The sequence below is a fragment of the Varroa jacobsoni genome, unplaced genomic scaffold (genome assembly GCF_002532875.2).
Source record: "Varroa jacobsoni isolate VJ856 unplaced genomic scaffold, vjacob_1.0 contig02424, whole genome shotgun sequence".
In the NCBI taxonomy this organism is placed as follows: domain Eukaryota; kingdom Metazoa; phylum Arthropoda; class Arachnida; order Mesostigmata; family Varroidae; genus Varroa; species Varroa jacobsoni.
The window spans coordinates 17723-41111 of record NW_019214813.1 but is presented as its reverse complement, the minus strand read 5'-3'; the positions used below and the strand labels follow the sequence as shown (position 1 = coordinate 41111).

General features: G+C 39.9%; 2 protein-coding genes and 2 non-coding genes across 14 annotated transcripts in view; 1 reads left to right on the top strand and 3 right to left on the bottom strand.

The window, feature by feature from the left end:
* The window catches only part of LOC111272489 (uncharacterized), a 40860-nt gene that overhangs the window by 10500 nt on the left and 6971 nt on the right, over window positions 1–23389 (bottom strand). For 2 of the 9 annotated variants that reach the window (XR_015315753.1, XM_086973306.1), the window contains exons 1-2: window positions 21561–21622; window positions 12941–13167 (exon numbers count right to left, since the gene is read on the bottom strand). Coding sequence is in view for 2 of the 9 variants with exons in the window: in XM_086973306.1 (XP_086829432.1) it covers window positions 12941–13115 (175 nt within the window). In the remaining 7 variants the exon portion in view is untranslated. Of the gene's footprint in view, window positions 1–1589; window positions 2374–12843; window positions 12915–12940; window positions 13168–21560; window positions 21669–23389 lie in introns of those variants that run through there. The other 7 variants (XR_015315754.1, XR_002687541.1, XR_002687539.2 and 4 more) reach the window with 7 other exon arrangements.
* LOC111272488 (uncharacterized) lies at window positions 4–21715 on the top strand. 3 transcript variants are annotated; one of them, XM_022853975.2, is made up of 6 exons: window positions 4–843; window positions 6538–6569; window positions 7438–7584; window positions 9177–9285; window positions 11651–11750; window positions 21389–21715. In XM_022853975.2, the coding sequence occupies exons 1-5, from the start codon at window positions 839–841 to the stop codon at window positions 11718–11720; spliced, it is 363 nt and encodes a 120-aa protein (XP_022709710.1). In that variant the 5' UTR covers window positions 4–838; the 3' UTR covers window positions 11721–11750; window positions 21389–21715. The 3 variants fall into 3 exon arrangements, 2 of the variants coding, with proteins under 2 accessions (XP_022709710.1, XP_086829434.1); XM_086973308.1 differs by lacking the exon at window positions 7438–7584; XR_002687534.2 differs by lacking the exons at window positions 4–843; window positions 6538–6569; window positions 7438–7584; window positions 9177–9285; window positions 11651–11750 and adding an exon at window positions 13787–14909.
* Window positions 12854–12925, bottom strand: TRNAA-CGC (transfer RNA alanine (anticodon CGC)). The gene has a single exon. It is a non-coding gene; the product is annotated as a tRNA-Ala (tRNA).
* On the bottom strand, window positions 13545–13616 carry TRNAA-UGC (transfer RNA alanine (anticodon UGC)). Its single transcript has one exon. It is a non-coding gene; the product is annotated as a tRNA-Ala (tRNA).

Sequence of the window (23389 nt, the reverse complement as noted above, 5' to 3'; positions counted from 1 at the left end):
CAGAGTAAAGTAACTACATAGCCTCAGAGTACAACTCAGTCAGCCGGTGTATTTTCTATAAATGTCTATTTAAACTAAGATAATGATTTATACTGAGAGCATGCACAACCATTATAAATACACAGGATTCAATGCAAGTTGGCTTTAGAGCACTGCGATTCACTTTTCAAACAGATGTGATTTTTCAACGTGCCAATAGTTGACCCGTTAAAAACCCAACCTTCCATTGCATCGCAGAACTCCATGTGGACTTATGGTAGACGAGTCATAACCTGCTTAACTTGCCAGTAAATTATCGTAGAGCTTTGTCTCTTCTAACTATAGCCACAGTCCGTTCTCAGAAAGCAGGCAATTTACTCTGATTTTGTTGAATGACTGACCATTTACGACAGAATCATTAATGGCCTATATAACCCTATTCTTGGCTACTTCTTTAGCTTGTGAGGCCTATGACCTGTCTTTTCTCTATTTTTTTGAAAACGAATCAATTGTACTGAGCCTGTTTGAGTCACCGTGGTGATATTTTTCGCGTAATAGGTTCAGATCCACCTTTTCCTATACGTGACTAAAGCAATGTACGAGATATCTCGATGTGTTATAGTAATAGGGTCTGGCGCACGAAACCAAAACGACGTAGGCGTTCGTTACTGATTGATACACGACGCGTGCTTCCCAGAAACTAAGTCGCGATCAGCTGTTGAACAGTGCTATGAAGGATCGGTCCTAACAACCTTTGAGAGAACTTCCTCATGACTGAGATTAAAAATAGAAAAGACTTAAGCAAATGACTTAAACAAACTGTAGAGTATAGTGTTCGCTTCTAGATCACTAGACAGCGATGTGGTAAGTAAACGATAGAACACCTGTTTAGACATAGGGCGAGCTTTTCTATTTGCGCGAATAGCAGTAACTCGTTAGAACAAAGGCGAAGTATTTAATTTGACGTTAACAACGTTTGGCTTAACTTACGACCCGAGTTTCAATTGGTCGAGCGCCTCTTTGAGAACCGCGCCTGCGTCCTTAGCCAATATCACTTTGTTTTTAGAAACGTTTCCTTGTAGCGTGTTTTTTAATAATTGACTACTCGATCATTAATAGTGAGCGGACGGAAATGATGTAGAATGAAAAAATTAAAACTATTTGGATACGTATTAGCATGCGTATATGTGAAATTCTTGATTGGTGCCAAATTTATTAGTACAAACAATGGTTGTTTACTGGTGACAATGAGGATGTAGTAAAAATTGCCGTTGTTGATCGACGACACAACATAACGCCTATCAATAACGATCTCGCGAGCTTAAATCGGCGATTCCGGATCTGCCGCGTAACGGAACTTGAACTACAGGTTCCGTTACGCGGCACTCACGGTTCGCTAGGAGAAAGAGTGTTGTGGATACTTTTACGTTGAAAACGTAGCCAGAAATGTGAAAAACACCTATTTACGTTCTTAAGTTTTTTTTTTTGCTTTTTTATATTATTATTTAATTTGTAAGTTGTTGGAGTATATAAATTTAGCAGTCGTTTTGTGCTTTGTCGAAATCTGAAAACATGTAGATGTACGAATCCGAAAATTTCATTGTACATACGTTAACGCCGTTGTTTGCTTGTTGCAATCTTAGCATGGATAATTTGAAAAGATATTCAAACGTGCCTGGGTGGAGTATTTAACATTACATCTAATTCGCACAGTGAGTACATCTACGATTCATTTCAATGATAAGTTAAGTTATTGTCAGTGTCTCTTTGTCGTCTGCTGCGTCAGTTGATGATGGCATTTCAACACAGAACGGCAGTAGGAAAATCAACAAAACTAGCGGCAGTTCTTCACAGATACACCTATCGAGCACATGTATGGTGTATACTGGACGCGATTGATCCGGTGGATTGGACAGCCATTGTGTTCGAAGGCTGCCTATGATCCTGAGCATAATATTCGTTCTTGGCTTAGCTAAATTAGTCGGTCCTGTGTCTTCCGTCGTTTAACGAACTGGGCAGATCGCTGGGTTTGCCTCTGTGTAGGTGCTACCAACAGTCGTCCACTACCGTTGCTGTCGAAACTGTAGTTTCTAAGAGGAGATGTGTTTCTTCCTGAGTGCTAGTTATCGATTATGTTATTATATATTAAGACCACTTCGCATTATTAGTATCTGCTCTAGACTTTTAGCTATACTGCTAGACGCGTTAATTTTTAACTGACCTGAAAGGACACCAAGTTTAAAAGCCATTGTGAAATAATAATAGAATTATTTCACTATCGAGAAGCGCTGCCAGCCATTTCGTTGCGTGTTTCAACACCACGGTCGCTCTTATTTCGATTGGCTTTGGCGCGTACAGATCCCAGTGGAGTAAGTTCGTGATTCCAACCTTTAACATGAAATTCCAACAATTTGATTTAATCATTTGTAATTATGTGTCACTAATGAGCCAGTAGTGTCTGCCAAGGCGTGTCGGCGTGTATTATTTGATTTTTGTCTTCTTATTTGACAGAGAACGAACATCTTTATGTCGCGCGCATATGGCGATGAAGAAACTAAGCGATCTTTTTTCTCAAATCATCTCTTTCGATGAAGGATCTCACACTTTCGCAAAACTGTTCCTCGATGCAACTATCTCGACAGCCAGCCCATGGTTCCTGTCCCACCCTCAATGTCATAGAACCATATATTGTCATATTGTTTCTAGGCTTCGGCTAAACTGAAGACATTTTTAGATCACTTGAATGTTCAGCTCCGAATTTTGTTGTCTTAAGTAAACATTTACTTAAACAGAAACCGAAGTTAACGTTCTTGGCGCACGCAAACGGCCTCATATCCCTACGCTAATGTCTTGACCAACGTGTATCAGCTGTCTACGGTAGCAAAGATGGTGTCGGTGATATAATGTACATGCATTATTATTGCTGGATTACCAATGAAGCGTACCTAGGGGCCTTGTCTAGACCGTAACGGCAGTGTTAACATCGTTTGACGAGACTAACAGAGTTATCAGGTCAGGAAAATCCAAATTATCTCAGCGCCCCAGCAACATCGGAAGGGAGAACCGGAAGAATCGTTTATAGCTTCTAACTTGCGCACGATGTCAGAAACTTGGCTGGGGAGACATCCCTTAACATTTACACATCCTCAAACTATTACACATATCAAGACGCAAGTTATAAACAACACGAAATAAAATGATAATAATAATAATGGTGAATAAAGTTGATAATTTGCTGAAGCTGTTGTAGAAGTTTCGGCATACTGTGGAACAAACGAAAAAGCTATCGCAGAGCGTAAAGCGAAATGGCTACTTCTACCTGTCTTTGTCGCGGTAATGATAATATCCTTAAACTTCAAGCTCGATGTTCTTCCATTGCGTCAGTGGCGTACTTAAGCTCGAAAAGAGAACCTTATTCAACACGAATAGCTACATTCGCTCACGCACACACACAAACGGAGTCAAGCACAAAGTATGAACGATTTTCCACGAGTGTTACATGCTTGTGCAACCTAACTGTTCTCATCATATTCGCGTCTTCAGAACAACTCGCTTGTAAATATGATTCTCTGAAGTCAACTAAGAAATATATGCTATAAACAAGCTCATGAGGTCGTTTTATGTTTAAAACATCCCTTACATAAAAGCAGGCCACATCATTTTTTTTTATCTGGCACGTATATACACATTTATATAACAAAGCAAAGCTTCGTATACAATAATATAACCTTGTATATATATATATATATATATATGCAAACGTTTTACTGTATAATATGCTAGTATTCTGTACCACATGCAAAATAGTTAGGTGATATATTCCATGCTACACGTTAAACCGCACTCAAAGAAGATGTTTGATACAAATGATCGAGCTTCAGTCTGCGTTAGGGGGAAAGAAGTAGCTTGCTCGCCAAAACATTGCTAACATTACAGTTTGAGAGTCTTTGGAATGGATATAGTAGAAATGCATCTGTGAATATTATCATCATGAAGCACTTTTGGCAGTACTACGTACAATAGTTTCACAAAAAATTAAACTGATTTTATTAAGGAACCCTTGCTGCTTGACTAAATACAAACAAACATCTAGTCCTTACTTGTTTTGTAGGGCGGATAGCGTGCCCCTGTTTATTCTAAGTTTACGCTATAGCTGTTTTGCTTGAATAAGGCACTTAGCGGAGCGAGAAAATTATTGGGCGAACGACTACATCACTTATATATAATATATAAATAATAATCAAATTAAATATTGTATATACTATGACATGTTGTATCGGCTATTCGTGATGCTTTCATGAATCATCACGGTCGCGTGACTGTCGTCAAGAGAAGCCCCTTGTGCTCCTATCTTTGGTTTCGTTGGAAAATTCTCTACCTTTAGTAAGACCTGATCCTTCACCTTCTATAGCAGGCTAGTAAAGGGCTGCTTGTTCTTCCGACAATAAAAGTCATTATTAAAACTAACTTTTCATTTTATTGCATAAGGTTTTAACAAGAACCAATAACAACTTTATAATACTGGTCTTTTCAAGATCTTTTCGAGATGGCACCTGATGCTGTTCTTTTTGTAACGTATCAAAATCAAAGGATGCTATAGTAAAGCGAACATTTCTAACTAACCGTAGGTGCTCTGAGTTCAGTATCTAGTGTGCGTGTTTAGGGCAACGTAAGGCCCAGAAGTTGGAAGTAATCGAAAATGATCATTTCAACCCCTCGTCACTGTTAAATAGCTTTACAACGACCTTAGATAGATCAGTAAATGAAACGCAAACATAACCCCCTCTGGAGTTATGTCGCGTTTGAAGTCACGCAATTAACAGAGCCATTGTTGCTCTGAAAGTCTTTAGTCAGAGCCGCATCGTCACTGGTCAGTATTTCACCATCGCAAGCCCCAGTGATAACGGCTACGTCAGATGTCGTATTGTAAACAGTTTTAAACGAACGACAAGCAGGTCATAGTGGATCGTAATCGTCAGGGAGAAAATGGACGCAGCATTTATATTCGGCCAAAAAAGGTGCTATGATATCTTGGTACTTCACAGTAAGTATTTTGGGCCGAATACGCAAACGTCTCTTATGACTCCTACTCGACTTTGTACCGACATCATTGTAGATTGATACCCTTGTCAATAGACCGTACGCTATTGCAATGCTATACTAACTTCGAACGTAATGTGATTCTGTATTTTAGCTAGAAGGTATCGTATTTAAGCCATCAACAGTTACGGTTTTTTTTTTTTTTATAAGTAAGTCCACCTAAAATATTTCGAAGTATTCTTCGATATTAGGTGTTTAAATGGGTGAATCTGCTTATGTTTGGTAGAACATACTGAAATTAAGCATTAAGATGAATATATCTTTGTATATAAGAACCACGTAAACGATTTACTTCTGTGTAACATTCAAGCAAAGGCGTACTCCTAGGACCATAATATGACCTGCTTCGGACGAAATTCGTGTTACCTCGTCGCACAGGCCTTTATTATTGTATGCCACTGCAATATGCCTTATAAATGTAATTTGTAACAAAGAAGAAAACGGAATGAAAATTTCTACAGTTGTCGTAGATACTAAATCGAACTGTGGAACCGATGATATGGACAAAGCTGCCATATTAACACGGTCGACCTATAAAGACTGTTTGTGTTTTAAAATGCGAAATATCCGTAAATCACAATTTACACGGTAAAAAAAGATGGGATTTGGCCTGTTCGACTCAGAGATTATCTTGATACTTTATAGCAACCGGTATAGGGGTTTCAGCACAAAATGACCGTCGTTGCATCATTTGCCTTCATCCGTTATTGGTTATTGATCATTCTCCTCCTTTCCCATGCCAAAGTGATTTCACTCGAAAAATAGATTTCCTTCACAGTTCACATCTATTTTTGTGGACAATTTGTTGGTCGAAATGGGTTTTCTATCGTCTGGGCATCCGCAACGTCCACGCGGATAGAAAGATTCTCTTATTATATCTGGAAAATTGGCCACGCTAAGGTAATTTTCCGTCTACTTCCGCGCTTAGTGTATTGATAGGAGTTCACATAGTATGGATGCCCTTAGCTACTAACGAGACATTCGAAAATATGGACTGGGAAAAAAATCTTTTTGATCATATTGCCTGCTAACGTTTATCCGCACGCAAAGTATTATAGTTTCATTTAAAAATTAGTCGCTCATCCTTGCTGTTTGTTCGTATAAAAAGGACGATATATTAAGAAGGAGCCATAGCCTTCCCTGGATAATCTAATGCTAGGGCGTTTTTCAGCAGCGATCCGTTAGAATAGAGATTCGAGTAAAAAAATATGTTTATGAGATGTTTGTGGGTTGTTTACGACAAAACCATAATCTAATAACAAGAAATTAAACTTTCGAAAATTCCTCTATTATTATTATTATTATTATTCGGTACTACCTAAAAAATCGGATTGCCGCCTATTGGAAGACAGAAAAAAGCAGGCCATTTATAAACTTCACCATAATGAAAAGAAACTTACCCTAACCTGGATGCTCGTTTATAATGTTCTTCTTTTTTTTTTTTTTTGTTTTATTTAGTTTCAGCGAATCGTCAGCATTGAGCGTGCCAGGTAAAGAGGAACGCACACCTGTTGGTATTTTTTTCTCTGCGAACACCTTTGCAATTAACTAGTTTGGCTAAATCGGTTTATATTTAAACAAATATATAATCTTCTTACGCTTCCGAAGTTAACTGGTTTCGAAGGGCTAAAGTTAATGTCGGTTAAAATGTTGCCAACAACGCTTACGCCGGTGAAAATCACAATTCCATACAGAAGTTGCCAAACGTTATAGTGGTTAGTCCTTGCAATCCCTTATTGCCAATGGCGTTTTTAACTTAGTTCAATCCATTTTCTAATGCTAAAGTGTTTGTTCGATGACTTAACAGAAAAAATATTCTGTGAGTTGTTAGAGCAAGTTCGATCAGGGGGTGCATCATCTGAGCATTGTCTATCGGCGGCCTCGGGTTCAGTTTGGCAATTCATTGAACTAAGTTATTGCTATAGACTGTGGTCCGTACAGGTCATAGCGTCTTTACTATACATCTGGAAACATTTTAGTCTTAACTTAGATAACACTATGCTAATAAAGGCTATGAAACAAACGAGCAACTCTTATCCAGGAAAAGGAATACCATAAAATCCACAAATTTTTTTTAATAATTTGTATAGCCTGTCTCCCAATGAAATTGTAGTTCAATCGCCTAACGGATCAGACATTCATCTCTAATAAATTTGGACGAGCTGATTATAACGACAGTTTATTACATATAGAACACATTTAAAAAGTCGATATGCTTTTCTAGAGAAAGCAAAAAATAGTAGATTTTGGGCCGTCGCTGTATGTTGACAGCGTATGCAAGGATACAAATATTTACCATATTGAAACGTATTTTTGTTCGTTGCAATTTTCGTGCGTCATTTCGGTACAATGGTCTAGCCGTTGTGTGCAACATGGCGCTTCTGTCGGAAAACAATACTTCGCCGGAGTTTTACTTGCGTCTGATCGCTACGCTTTTCCCACGCGACGCTTTAGGTATATTTTGGACGCGTTGCTTCAGACGGCTCAAATCGATCGACCGTAGAGGTAATGCAATACAAGAATGATTAATATCGGTAAGTAATTATCAAAGATCATTAGGATATTTGAGGAGTCAAATGTAAATTATGCCACTTTCAAACGTAGCACATGAACACATTTTATCACCCGGAACAACTTTGCAGGCGGGAACATTTGAACAAACTTCAAGTTACTTACAATTAGCAGATGGAATTTTCTAACTATTTATTCTAGGTCTTTGGTTGTTTACGACGATACAGGTGCCATCAACGAGTTTAGTGGGTAAGATATTATTTAGAGGTAAACATCAATGTACAGTGACTAGATTTTCGCTTCTTGAAAAGCGCCAGTGGGATCGTTTCGGTGAAACAACACTGCATTACTGGTGCAATTATTTTAAGAACAGAAATAGGAAGGTTGAAGACTACCGAAGTAATGACTGCACCTCAAAACCTCAAAGCCAAGACCGACTCTTTACTATCAACAGAAAGCCTGCCTGGAGCACACTATCGCCATTGGTCACTGTTAATCAGAGAACAAGGCAACACAAGAAAAAAAGCAACCTTCGTAACAGTGTAGACTATATCGCACGTGAGCTGATGCTTCTATACCCATCAGATATTAGGGATATTTGTTATTACAGGATGTTGCCCGAAAGGAAACGATTGACACTGGCAGATATTCGAAGAGCCTCACAGACTTGCGACGTAGCGATCGACAGCGCATGGTTCGACTTCATCAGCACGTCCCCATTATGACTCGAATTTCGGAAAACCGAAGCGAGCATTGGCGTCAGGCTCTAGAAATACAAATTGGAAGTCTGGGATGATCCATAGTGCTATCAGTCACAGTTTGCAGAGAGCTCTATGTAAACTTTCAATAATTAGAGCAGAGCAGCAGGTCTTTTTCGAGGGCTGAACTTCATTTTACAACAGGCTTTATGTTTGACTCACTTAATCGACGGTCTCATAAAAGCTACACTAGTCATTCGCTTTACTTACCTTAGTGGGACACAGTTAACACATCGTACATCGTACACCGTACACATCATCATAAACTAATAAATAAAAAATTTATGAGCTCTTTTATGTAAAATGTGTGACGCTCATGAAGAATGATACCAACGCAAAGCTCATATATGCAGAGCTTAATTCAAAACGATTATATACGCCTTAAATTCGTTTTAAACTTGAGCACACAAAACGGCATTTCTTCTTCTCTCTGTTCTTTCTGAAAAACGAATTATCTCATTGGCAGATCTATTGCCCCCACCCCCAACCCCTCATGGCTATGGTTTTCCTTCACGTTTATCGTAACCGGCTCTATGGCCATACAATTCCAACCAATGTGATCAACTATCCAATACTATTTAAATGAGCATCAGATAATGTTGATTATAAAAACGATGATGATCGTGTTGATTTATTTACGCCCTCGTATTACTTTTACCGGTCTTTCATGGTAGTCTATTTGTAATTAAAGGAAGTATCGTGGTACGGTCTTTATTACTTATTCGCTTTTTCGAGCTTACGTGTCTCTATGGTCTGTCAGTGTTAATAGTAGATTCCAAATTTATCAATTCATCTATATATGTGTTTTTTTTTTTGCCATTTCTTCAGTTTCACCAACGCTGTCGTTGTTTTCGCCGCTATCACAGGCGACGCTGACGAAGCATCGTAGGGGCACTCATCTTGAAGACAAGGCGTGTCCCCGAACAAAGATCGTCAGGTATCTTACATAAACAAACAACAGAAAAGGACGAAAAGGGTTGCCGAACGTGTACGGGTTCGGAGTTACACGTTCAGACTACCGATAAACGGTTTTAACCTGGTTTCTCTCTGTAACACTATAATTGTCAACGCTGTTGAGGTGGGTTCCTTTACAATGGCAACAACATTATGCAGAACACGTGCGCCGGGCCAAGGCGTCATTAACAGCCGATAACTTTGTTAAGTTGACTAAAGACAGAAGACTATAAGAGTGGAACACGATCCGCCAGTGACCGAGTAAAAAAACAGCAGCGCGACGGAAACGGAAGACGGATATCTTTTGCGGGGCAAGAATACCTAAATCTAAATCTGACAGGGATTAATGAAAGCAGGAAGTTCTCAAGATCATCATGGCTCACCGAAATACGGACATTAGCATGACCTATTAGCGGCACAACACTGACCGTCTATCTAACTGACCGACTGGGGCTGACCGCGGTATGCTCTTAACGCGGTGACGTGCAATTTCAATCAAAATGAAAAAAACCGTGATGGGCTACGATAAGATGATACTGAGTGCGAAATGTGACGGGTGTTTTGCCGGGTCCGGTTTCGCCATGACGGTAAACCGCCGCGTCTGCCGCCAAGGCGTGCTAAGCATAGTCGATTTACATAAAACGATTTTCCCTAAATAAGCTTATACCGATTGTTTTCAAATAGTCACAAACGATCCCCCCAAACAAAGCAATGGCTTTACATTCACAAAGAAAAATAAAGTCAACAGCGGTATAGATACATGCTTGCACATCATCATCATCAACAACAATTGTAACTAAGAATATTTAGGCAGATCCCTTTTTGAAGGAGTACACCAGCACTATATATAACCCATTTACAGGTTCGCTCAAAAATGATTAGAGCATATTTGCGGAACTGTCTATAACACAAGTGAAACTGAAACTCCTTATAATTACCACCGTTACAGCAGCAGGCTTATTTAAATGGACGTTTGTTACTTCAGGCGCTCGCGACTACGTGAACCGCCGACGACGCCATCCGATAGCGAGCGCTCACGTAGTTTTTTCGCGTCTTGCAATTTTGCGGCGTAAGGTACCGTTGGCGTTTTAGACTTGATTTGTCGGAGGCCAAAGAGGCATCATTTTCGTCATATTTTGCCTTCATGGTCGTCGCCATCAGTATCGTAAACGATCACTCAGATAGGAGACGCTAATCATACGGACCAATCTGCCAGTTCGTCTTTCGCTGCAATACCACCCTAAATATAGCAAAGGCTGCAACAATTGCTTAAATACGAGACAATGAAATACAGCTGAGCTTATGACCAGAGAAGCATCATGGCATAAACAAACGAAGGAAACAAAGCTTTCCGGTCAGACAGCCCCTGACATGCTCCTTTGAGCCGTTTCTCTAGCGATCGCTACAAAATCGTAGCACCAGACACGGCGCCAACGCTGACAGCGGCAGATAAGTGCAGTAGGATGAAATTGTGGCAGGACGGCTAGTACACATATACATCTATATGACTGACTATATTTTGGGATCTCTTCGTTCACAAACGGACCCCTTCAAGACGTTATCATGCTGAGCCGGCGATCATCCCCTTTGGTGGGGTCGTGTGATGTTGAATCGAAGACGACGTCTGGGCTGCCACTTCCAGCTCCTTCCTGTGCGCTGAGGTGGCTAAAATCGCTTCATCGCGAGCGCCGCTTGTGTCTGCACAACCTACGCAGACCTCTGTTTGCACGTGTCGGACTGTGCTGCCGATAACCCGGGCATGGCGCGAACAACTACGCCAGCACTAGGATACACGGAACATTCATCGGGGGAAGGGGGGGCATCAGTGAGAAACAAAAGTTGACCAAAGAATCGCCAAAATTGTTGACGCTAATAACAGCAGCTGCAGATGTAACAGTAAGCAACAGGTAGCAGCGGCGCACCAACGTAAATACCGCTAACCGTGGAAGCAATTGCTGCGAACTAATCAATCTGCTTTCCTACAAGCAGTTCCCTAACTATAATAACGCGCATTAGGTTGTGGTCGTTGCGGAAAACTCCTTTCTGCCGTTGAAAGGTGACCCAGCGAGCTCGTGCAGCTAGAGAAATCATTGAATGAGAAATTATCATGAACTGCATCACGATTGGATAAGGAATATCCGATCAATGATCGGAATGCTTCGAAACATAACCTGTTTTTATTGGACTTCTACTACTCATCCGAAATATAAAAGATTATTCACTTTCGACAATAGTATTGCCGTAACTATTACATTGCTTTGTTAATTTTCCATATGATTACTCTTAAGGCTAATTAATAATAAACAAGTATCGTTGGGAGCCAATAGTTTATTTACTTCCTATTACAGCCTTCTGGAACTCTGGAGCTCTACATTAACGTCACAGTTGACTGCGGGTCCGCAACGGCAACAGGATTAGCCGGGAAAAAGACGTCAAGCCAATGAAGAGGTAGGTAAGAAGCAAAAAATTCGCATCTGAAGTGGGTGCATTGCCCGTGTTTGTTCAGCGCTACTGTATATAGCGCTACTCTGTCTTATAAGTGATTTGCATTAAGAAGCCCAAACTGATAGAAGGGGTAGTCGACGGCAAAAAATTGAACAATTACATATATCATCCTGTATCTTGCCCCATAGGCAGGGTTGAAGATGCTCAAGAAATGATTTTTTAGAACAGTACTAGAAAATGTTTTTCATTTACTTAAAGCATTGTATTAGCCATCTACTTGATAGTGCTCGTCTGAGATGATTGTCTGATTTTTGTAGGAATACTCGGAAAATATACAAACATAGCTTTAGCCTGGGTCGTTATCTAGTTATGATTTATGGTGTGAAAGGTGCGAGCCCTCAAACAACTGAAGACGCACAGCTTCGAATATGCCTTTTGCCTCAACTGACCCTCATTATTAGCCCTATTGTGCGGATAAGTTTTCATAATTACCTTTTAGGGTTGACACAATGCACTTATCAGAAAGCATACAGTTGATTCAAATTCACTGATTTCCCTTGTACTAATTATTTTTTTCATATCTTCCACGAATACCTAATCCGTCCGGAGAGGTTCTAGCCGATTTACCTTACCTAACAGCGTAATCCTAATAAACACTCCTAAAAGACTTTTCGCATCTCATTTCAAATAGCGTGAACTTGTTGCCAAACCTTCGGCAAGCTCCTGTACTCACCCGAGCGCAACACCGTACAGGCCTGCGCGATTTTTATAGATAATTGTGTAAGACTTAGCAACAACCAAGATTCTCGATTATCCACAAATAATCCTACTTTAACTAAACAGAAAATATATATTGTTTTTTTTTAAATCAAATCTTTAAAATCTTAGTATTATATAAGAATAGCATGGCAGAGTATATATACATTCATGCGAAGAATAATCGAATGATGATCAAAACGGTTAATTGTGGAACTGTTAGTTGATCTACGATGACAATTTCTTTTGAACGTGGAAAAAAAAGGTTTTAATAAATGTAAAGAAAACCAGCTACGCATGAGAACAATTACCTACAGGTAAGTGTAATCTTTGACCGAACCTCTTAAAATTGGAGATGCCGGGGATCGAACCCGGGGCCTTTCACATGCGAAGCGAACGCTCTACCACTGGGCTACATCCCCATTGTTTGATCTTACCGGGCAAGTAATCGAGCGCGAGTGAAACAGAAGCATCGTCCAACAGCTCGGGATTCGAAACGATCCAACTGGACCTTATTGGATTAAACCAATTTAGGATACACTTCCGGAGGCAGAAACTTGCAGTGCAACTTCGGCTGGACGTAAACTTTGACGCTTGAAGCCGTTGCTGCATTGTACAGGACCGACTGGCTCACAAGATTGCAGTACTTGATAGTGGTTGTTTCCTAAAAAGAAGCGCATTGGCTTAGTGCCAGCTACGATCATTTGTTACGAGCGGTGCTGTTTTTATCTAGCTATCTTTGATGTCGAGAGAGTAACGTAAATATATTTAATATGTTGTCGCCGTCCTGTGTCATTTACACACGGTTAGACATGCATTGCGTGAGACAGAAGTGGACGATTGAATCTTCTTCTTTAATTGTAATGATTGCATTTTAATGCGGGAAGCACGTGAAAAAATGTCGCATCTTTAAGCTTCTACGTTATCAGATGATTTGGACGATAATAGTATGGTCTAGAAACAATGTTTAGAAACCAGCTTTATTAGTCACTTTTAGTGGAAGAAACAATTACTTTAACAAAGAAAATGTTGAGTAAAAATTGGAGGTGCCGGGGATTGAACCCGGGGCCTTTCACATGCAAAGCGAACGCTCTACCACTGAGCTACACCCCCACCGATATACGTACCCCATTATAGATACAATACGGTGTAACGTTCTAAGCCAAAATGCATAGAGAAAAATAGAGGTTAATATGAAACGTTGGCGGAAAGGGTGAAACATAATAGAGACAAAATGCATATATATATATATATATGATGGCTGCGAAATATTTAACCAGAAATAGGGCCTTTTTATTCAAAAGAGTGTATATACATAACCAGACCGTACTCGGGTGGACCCCTTAACTATGTAGATTTCTTGCTGGTAATTTTTCGCCATGGTCTGCAGAAATTTATCCATTTCTTTACCTTAAACATTTACAGGTCGTCTGAATGCTTATTGCAAGGTTAATAGATAAGACGATGCCCGTAGCAATGTTCGAGAAGAGGGGGATTCAAGCTAGCTCGACAACTGAATTTTATATATGCACGCAGATACATATACTAATTGAGTAAATTACATGGAACAATCTGGAACGAATTTTTCCATAGCAGACCTGTATCCCTTTAGAAACCAGCATAGAGTTCGTTAGATATTATGGGCTCTTCTACAAAGGCTTCTTGAAGCCGGCATAGCGTTATCGATGAGACAGTGGTGTAAAATGGTTTATCAGAAAGTTTCCATATGTTGAAACCCGCGATCGGTCATCGGTATCGACGACGACCAGCGTCGACTCGCCGAATAAACATTATCTATCAAAGTAACCTCTGTCGCTAGATCATCATTGTTATTATTATGACCTAACAGGAAAGCATGCTCTGTCGCCCTTCAATGAATAGGACTTAATAAGCTGGATGGCGGCAGCGGTGTGGATAACGTGCGAGCTACCCAGCTTCACCTATTCTAGTCTGTTGTGGCAACAACGGTTTAATGTCGACGTGCGCCGGGTTCGTGACGTTTTCCAGCGCTGTTCTACTGTATACAGCTAGCTGTTACGAGACTGTTTTTGTGAGTTGTTGGCATTCTTTAGAGCGTGAGTATGCAGGCCGGCCTATGTTAATGTTTGTACCGTTGACGATGTAAAGGTGTATCAGGCGATAAGCCTAGAAATATCTACCATGGCCGATTCACAAGTCGACTGACAGCGTCCTGCAGAGCCCATCAGTTAGGAAGCAGTGTTACAGCCATCACAAACAAAAAGCAGGCAAAAGGCAATGAAGGAATTCTTGTCTTGAGCTAATGGGTGAGTCAGTGAGACCGAGCGAACTGTGGATGAATGGACCTGGCGACTCGCAAGAATCAGATGTGGCGATCAAGTGGCCTTGTCAAAATGAACCAAGTGACTCGTATTCAGCGATACTGGCGTAATAATTGTTCCCTTTAGTGTCATTCTAATTTGTGTTGTGGGTAGATTAATTGTGGTTTAATGCTTCGTTTATATCGTACTTAGAATAGATGTGGCAGCAAAAACCACGCATGTATTAGTAGGAGAAAAACGAGACGTTTCGTAAATAAGTAGAAAAGTGTGTATACTCGATCTGAAGTAAATACCTACAGAAAATTTTAACATGGCATCAATAGTCATATGCGGAACGCAGTGTACGTAGCCCATAAATGAAATAGAGTCCATACTAGGAAGAGAATCTACTATGAAACTTCGATACAAAACGTGCCATGATACTGGTGCCATGACTTTTACAGATACTCGTCCGTGTTATTAGCCAATATCAATCAGTGCCCTGTTCCGGAGATGACTGAGTGGCTTGTTAAATGCTTTTCGACCAGTAACAGAATTGTTTACTTTACTTTTATAGATGACCAACCTAGATGAGCAGTGGAATTATTCTAACCGAGATAAAATTATAACGATGTTATTACGAGGCTACTTCTAAGGAAAACGAAGACTATTATAATATGCAGGACTTAAATCGAGCAGGAGCGAAAACAGTGAAAATAGATCACCCCTTTACGCTGCTAGCGTAGTCGCAAAAAACATTATAGTTAGTGATTTATGTTTGGACAAGTAGCAATAACGGCGGATGGCAATATGCGCCAATCAATTAGACGCGTCGTTCCCAAGACCTCGTGGCCGAGTGAGTACTATCTGACCGAGAACGTTTTAACAGACGGCTCCCAACGCCTTCACCGACAAAAAAAAAGCAAGCCATTGTGCTTCTATTGGCCTCACATCTCTACCGCCAGTCAAAGGCTTCATCGTTGTTTTGTATTGCTCCATTTAATATTATTTAATGTTTGTGTCCCCATTTGCTGCTGCCGCCGCCGCCGCTACCGATACCAATAGTCATGTACAGCAGAACTATTTGCGATTGCTCTCAGTTATACCTATGTGCTACGTCGATGCTCATCAAAAGGCAGGACGAGATTTAATAGCTAAACAATTAAAAAACAACAATCACCGTACGATACTATCGTTACCAGTGAATTCCTCTATGAAGACTGCACCAGAACTTCCAGTGGCACCGAATCAGTTTCATGAGCGTTAATTCATGAGCGTTCAGGACCGGTTCGCTGACGAGAGGAGTCGGCGCTACTACACACTGGCTAAGCGGCCTATGAGAACAACGGAAAACTTACTATCCTCAAATACAGCGCCGTCTCATGGTAGAAACAGACGCACTAATACAGGGGATAGGGTTAGCCGACGAAAAAGTCGCGCCACCATCCGACGACAAAGGCGATTAAGGGTATGCTGTGGTGCGGTGCGGTGGGCGCGAAATGTGAGGTTGCGAGATCTGCGCTTGCCAACAAACCTGATGAAACAAACGCGGTGCACTAAGAAATTAAGTGTAACATTCGATGCATCCGTGACCTTTTTTTTTTCCGCTAATTTTCGTGCACTACATATCACGTTGTATAGTACCTACAGGCAGTAAGGCGATAGGCCATCATAGCTAATATGCTGAATAGCAGGCTCCAGTCGGTACGCACACATGCATATATATGCATACATATATAATGGCCACCATACTGAAAATCCAACTAGGTATCTATTAGCGCTGCTTTCAAACTGAACACGTACATCTAGATAAATACATTACTCTCGTTTACTTTTATTTATGTATCGTTTGCGGAAGTTGATGCGGCGGCTCCTAATCTCTTTCAACCAGAAGCTTGGCCGTTCAAGTCAACGCGATGATGATTTAGACAAATAAACCTGTAATAAATGTACTTCGCTAAAATTGTATCGGAAGCAATTTAGGATTGGCTCGCGATTATTACGTTGGCTCGTTTAAGATCAAGAGTCGAACATTTCATCATAGTAATTTGCACGAAATACGGCTCAATTTATCATAAATTTAAGCCATAGCTGCTATATTTATTCCTATTGAAGCAAGTCATAAATGAACCCTAAGTTCCTTTTCTCGGATATATTACGTGGCAACAACTTAAGGCTATGCTATGGCTCGAGCACATATTCTATAGTAAGTTATGCCGTTTACATAGCGCTTCAAGATCGGTAAGGACGTGCGCTCGTTGTTTTAGATTTAACTATTAGCATGCAGCGATGCCTACAGTATCTTTGCCCCAGTCCGAACGCAGACTTTTAAGGTTATTTCGGTAAATCTGGAGGCGCAATGCGGGCCTTTAATAGGTTTACGCTAACATAGCATGCATAATTGCTATCGGCAGTCAGAAGTAAAGCTAGGTATTTTCAAAATACGATACCCGTAGCGATCCTAAGGAAGTGTGTCGCCATGTAATAAGCGCTTTCACAAAGGTCGAACAAGCAAAAAAATAAACACACTTTCAACAAATTAATTACGTTATACAGGGTCGTTCGTCATCGGGAACTATTCTGTGCTATTTTGGCAAATTAACAGAAAACGGAGCCATTCAATCTGTTGAAGTTAGCATCGGAAGATTTCCGCTTTGGAAGTAATAATATCGGGAACTTTGTTGATACACTATAGTCAGTGTATAACATTACCTTACAATACTGTTCATTGTTTTTGTGTTTTCTTCGACATAAAATTAACAAAAAAAAGTTTACCTCGTAAGCCTCGTAGGCGGCTCCCACAATTCGAACGCAATGATTTGGTAACAGCAGGTTTACTACATACGCTTATTTTGAAAAATACGGTGGTGAACACATGTACCTCTAGCTTAGTCCCGGTAAGACACCTTTGGAGGCAGTAGTTCCAGAGAACAATTAAGGGTCACCACGTTGTTTGGTGGGGTGGGTGTCGACAACTGAACTTGCTTTTGCGGAAGAACGAGAATAACTTACAAAGGAGGTCGGTCGAAATTTAAATGTATAGACAAGGGAAACAGCTATATTGAGACGATTTATAAATCCTTGAGTGTTTTAAGAGACTCGAAAGAGTGCTACCATGAAAGAAAAGCTTATCGCAGAGCTAACGTGGTATTCTCGCTCGAGTCCCGCATTTTTCTAATCGCCCGTTATCAAGTTTTAATTCGATTTTCCTTACCCTTACAAGGGTGTAAATGTTTCTACAGACCTTAGAAACTGAAGAACAACAACTTTGATGACCTCGATCTCGAGACGCAGCTTGCGTCTAGTAAAAAGCAATACAACAAGTTCGCTCACAATCGGATCTAGCGACAACGAGCATAGAACGGTGAAGTTGGAGCCCGAATTGGCATAACATAGTATGTTTACATTCTCGTAGTAGTATTAATGGAAAACTCTGGAAAGTCGGTTGATCTCGTTGAAGGTCCTATAACAAAGGTGATGATTCATGGAAAGCATAGAAGTTTCGTTGGAACATTTTCTTAAATCTTGAAGGAAAATTTTCGAATAATATCGTTTCAGTGGTTAATGGATTGGTTCAATATTGGCCGGATACTAGCTGGACTCTTCGCCCTAGCCTCAAGTCGACTTTCGGCAGACGCTTCGGGTATAAATTATCCTTTCGACCTTAATAACAGAGATAACACATCGGTTTCGATCAAACGACGTCTGATAGACAAGCGCGTTTAAATCGACCTAACTCGAATGCGGCCTAACTCGAACGAACTAATATTTAAGAATAGTACTCGTATTAGATCCTGCAGGGCCATTCGTTTCAGATATATCAATTTCGAAATGTGAGAGAGTTCATGGAATCTGGCGCAATATCATCATCAGCAGCATATGAATAGTTTTTATTTGAATCTTACGTCACTCAAAAAGTGCCTCAGAATCTGTTTATAAAACTGGCACTTTTTTATGTTTTTGTAATATAAATCGGATATAATTGGCAACATTTTTAGTAGGATGCACCCCTTCTAAATTACGCAATAGTAGATGGCACCGTTTCGCTGGACCCACGCGCTGTTCAAGTTAAAGATACCAGTTTTAGTTAAACGACGCCCTAATATACTCGGTGGTAAAAAAAAAAAACTATTAAGCAACAACCCTGTTTAGAATTTGCATCGTGCGACGATTGTAACGCCACTGAATAATTTCTCGTAGATGGCATAAAAGTTATTGTATGTCGGCAGCTTTGCAATCTATGGCCCGTGAAATAAGCTTGAGCTTAAATTTAATTTTATAGTATTGAACGCCGAGACCCTTGTGTTGTACATGGCACCGTACGACAAGACCAACTTTTCCTATGGATGAAAACCCAGGACGTTCGGACTCGCGAACACGTTTTTTTCTACCGACTTCCTCCGCATTAGTTTTCCGTGAGCACTTAACTTGCTAGGAAACACTAGCAAATCCAGTCGTTTTAAGCTTCTGCCCAGGAGGAGACAAAAAAAACTTTTCGAAAAGTGCGGTACGCCAACCCTGAAATTTGTGGTAAAATCGAGGTAAATGTTTTTTTCATAGGTCAATGAAGTCATTATTTTTACTCAAATCCATGATACAATGATATTATCTTCTGCTGGTTGCTATGAAGGGTATCTTATCTGCACCTGTGCCTTAGTTGTATCAAAAGTATTTGAATTAAATTCATTCATATTTCTCTATCTGATAATTAATTTTTATATCAGTTTCTAATTGAAAATTGTAGATATAACCACATAAAACTAGCGTTCTATCTTTCTTTTCTCTGACGTTTAACAAAACTTTGATTTTCGTTTCTGCTCCGGTATATATATGATGCAGATTCAGCATTTTCATGTAGCGCTTTGTTTACACATTTTAATGTGACCATTTGGTCGTGTTTTATGTTTTTATTCGAACAACACCGATTGTTCTATTGAAACCACATTAAGACAAAAGAGAAAATGAGACGTAGAGTTTAGTTGGGCGGGGGGGGGGGATATTACGATTAAGAAACACCAGCTGAAGCCTCATGCTTTAGCAATAAATTTCTCAAAGTAAAGCCCAATGTTCTTAGACACAATAATTTTTACAAAAAAAAAAATCATACTTATCGCTGGTAAACGCCGTCTATGGGTACAACATGCGTCACAATGACTATAGTTCACTACACAGACTGAGTACAAACGCGTGTACTTTTTGATACGGCCAACGCTGTCTATTTCAGAATCCTTGTCCTATAGATGTATTAATTTCGCCGGTTACCATAATGTATTTTGCATACAGATATACGGATTAGAAAAATAATAGCGCTCCATTTCAACTGTCCTTTGAAGTGGCGTTAACAAATTGTATCGGATCAACATTTATTAGAAGCACCGAGAAGCTCAATGGGGGGGGGGGGGGGTAAGCGATTTTGCACTCATATAACAAATAGTCATTCATGAAATTAAAGGAATAATGGAAAAAAATACTTGTTGGATTTTTTTAGCCGTTTTGACGGTGTGGTAATCTCATGTGTATAGTTAATCAGTATCTGAGCTATGAATGCCCGAGATTGCTCCTCAGTTCTGACTCATGGTTCGTACTGTATCAGTCAGGTCTATCCTAAAGGTAACTAGAAAAGCTCAACGGCTATTGCTTCGAAAACTCAAGTACTTCTGCAGAGATACTAAAATCAAGCTCGAAACTATATTTATAAAGTTCCGTTACATATAGGCGGCTACGTTTAGTTACCTTAACGACGATATTTAAGGTTCAAGCCAAACGCAGGTTGTCTGTATCATTTAGAAGCGCTATCCAGCATATCAATCCTTAAAAGTAGCATTTGTTAAAAAGAACCTTAAAACAATTTGTCATCCATATATAAGAATACATGTTACGGTAGATAGTAGACCACGGAATAAGCTTAACGTCCTGGGACTTACATGCCCACCATCTACGTAGAGTGGAACTATAACGAATATACGATCGTTTCATGAGAATTTCGTACAGATTTACCGTAATCGTAAAACGCAGTAACCACGCAACCGAATAGTAATTGCTAATATTAACGATAAAGCTTTAGGATCTCTTTTAAGAGTTTTGAGCCAATGACAGAAAATTGTTTTAGAAAAAACGCAATGGGGGAAAGGCATTAGGCTAATTAATAAAAAGTTTTTTTCTTAAATTTATAAAAGTTAATAACAAGACGTTACTATTCTATCCGTAGCCTTGTACACACAAAGCTCTCTTTATGGGAACTTTCCATGTTTTTGGTAAATGTTAATATAGCGTATAATTAATCTATGTTAATTATGTGCTTAAATATGCCGAAGTTCATAACCAAGACAACTGCAAACAGCTCAAAAAGGCGCGCTTCAAGGCCTGTTGGGTTGCAATGTTCGACTGTTTTCTAATGCTAATGCTAAGACGGTCTTGTTATCGGTGATAAAAAAGCCAAAAGACGTTCGCAACTCGAACCATCACACGTTTAGGGGCTACCTATTTATATCATACAGAGTACCCTAATTGTATTTCATTCAGTTTATCTCATCAGCATATTTTTGTCAATATTTATCGACTATGGATACTTAGGAAACGTTCTGCAATTGCTTTTATCGTTTGCAGACCTATCTTCTTCGATTAGCCGGAGCAGATGAATGACCTCATCCAGTGTATTCCGGTCTATCTTCGGCCCTTCCCGCTTACTCCCTATGATTTTGCACTAGGATTCTGGCAGTAACTATTTCATCATTTGGTAACTCGCTTTCATAATGACCTAGTGCCAACATCCGCGTACAATGTGCTTACGATCATCGATCTTTATCAATCGGTCTTCGTTCCGGAATGCGTTCAGTAAACGACCGTCGGCAGATGACAAACTTTAACGTGTTTTGTATTAATTACTCTGAAAATGTGAGAATAAACAAAACCAAATTAAATCCAAGTTTAAGATACACGTTTGTGGTTGACTAAGGAAAGAGGAAGGCGATCAGACGAGAAGTGATCTGTTTACTCTAACAATGAGAACGAGATGTACGTGCTGTTTCTGAACATTGTCAGTGCCGTTGGGTAGCACCTTAGAGCAGGCCTTGATCAGGATTATTAGTCTATTATTTTTCTATAGTAGTATTTCCTGTCTGTGCTTTCTACGATAGTATCTGATTCATCTTATATCTACATATATCTACATATATATATATATATATGTAGATTATGCCATCAGTCATCAGTATCAACGTTACGATAATTTACCGATTGTGCCTTGTACTGGACATAGTGTAACTGATAGCAGACATGGAGCGGTTACGCTGTTCCGTGGTTATGGTGATTTCTCTATTGATTTGATCCATAGACAATTTTTCTTGTTTGCATCTTCAATAGTGTTGTCTTCTTACTCACACGTATTAACGAAATATACTATGTCGCTATGCAGAGTTTCGAATAGTGATGATGTTCACAAGCGACGACAACACAGCCTATGTGACCTCTCCGAGGTCATCCTATTACCGCTACATCGTTAACTATGGCGACGTTCACTGTTCTTTCGTGCCACTCGGTTCATCGTAGCGTGAAGCTGATCATCATCGTCATCATCATGATGCCGTTCGTGATTGTGGTAACGGTGTCATACAAACTGGGTTTAACTGCTTGACTATTTTTTTATCCTTTGACTTCGCGACTGAGTTCGGCCAGTGGTGCCTTTATCCGGTCCGTAAGGTGCTCTAATAAGACTGCGGATGCGGAACGTATTTTGCTAAGTATCTAGCGAGCGTTCGGTGGTAACTATTGAACAGTCTGGCTTTGGGAAAATTATAAGCATATCAAATATCTTCGTTCAGATGCAAATAACTAAGCACCATATTCGTAAGAGCTTTACATCGCACAAATGTTTTATGCGCAAACTTTAACATTTTTAACACAGAATTGCTATTTACTAAATAGGGTAAAGTATCTATGTGACGCGTAATGTGACATGCAGACGCGCTATTTATTACATAGACGTTTGGGACGTCTATTACGCTGCAACTGCGTCGCTTTGCCCCATATTCGAATACGAAAAAATGTAATTATAGCTAAAGACGTATCTAAAATCTGTCGTTTTATTCATCTCTGATAATCATCTGACGCCCCTTTTTGTAACATGGACCCTAGCAATAGGCGCAGTACATCCACTCGATGACCCATACAACCAACTATACAACAAACAAGCGCATCCTAAATCCTGAACTGCAGACTGTTGCGTTACGCGCTCCTAGGACGCTAGTTCAGCTCTGTCAACAGATAGGATCAGGAAATTATCCGCGGGCAAACATCCTAAAACCCTTGCGTGTGTTTAGCTCACTTTCGTCTTCGTGGCTTTTTAGATGCTCATGTGACCTAACTAGATTACCTCAAATGACCGCTGCACTCCAGAATATCAAATATATGACAACCCTCTAATATGATTTATGGTTAACTAGAGAAAAAATGTAATCAAATCGGAAAGAACTGATAAGGTACACGGCATGTTAAGGCTGGGACACATTGTCGTCCTGTCGTTTAAACAGTTCAATATCACCTATTTCTTCATCGTCATATTCAACGTCTCCTGTCGTCTGCAAATGATTCGTAACTGAAATCGTTACA

Bases quoted from the DNA above. Each gene is read 5' to 3' on its own strand.
- LOC111272488 (XM_022853975.2), top strand. The intron at 6,570-7,437 runs GTAAAGAGGAAC...ACAATGGTCTAG, and splicing joins GTCAGCATTGAGCGTGCCAG to CCGTTGTGTGCAACATGGCG. The intron at 9,286-11,650 runs GTATCTTACATA...TTCCTATTACAG, and splicing joins CCCCGAACAAAGATCGTCAG to CCTTCTGGAACTCTGGAGCT.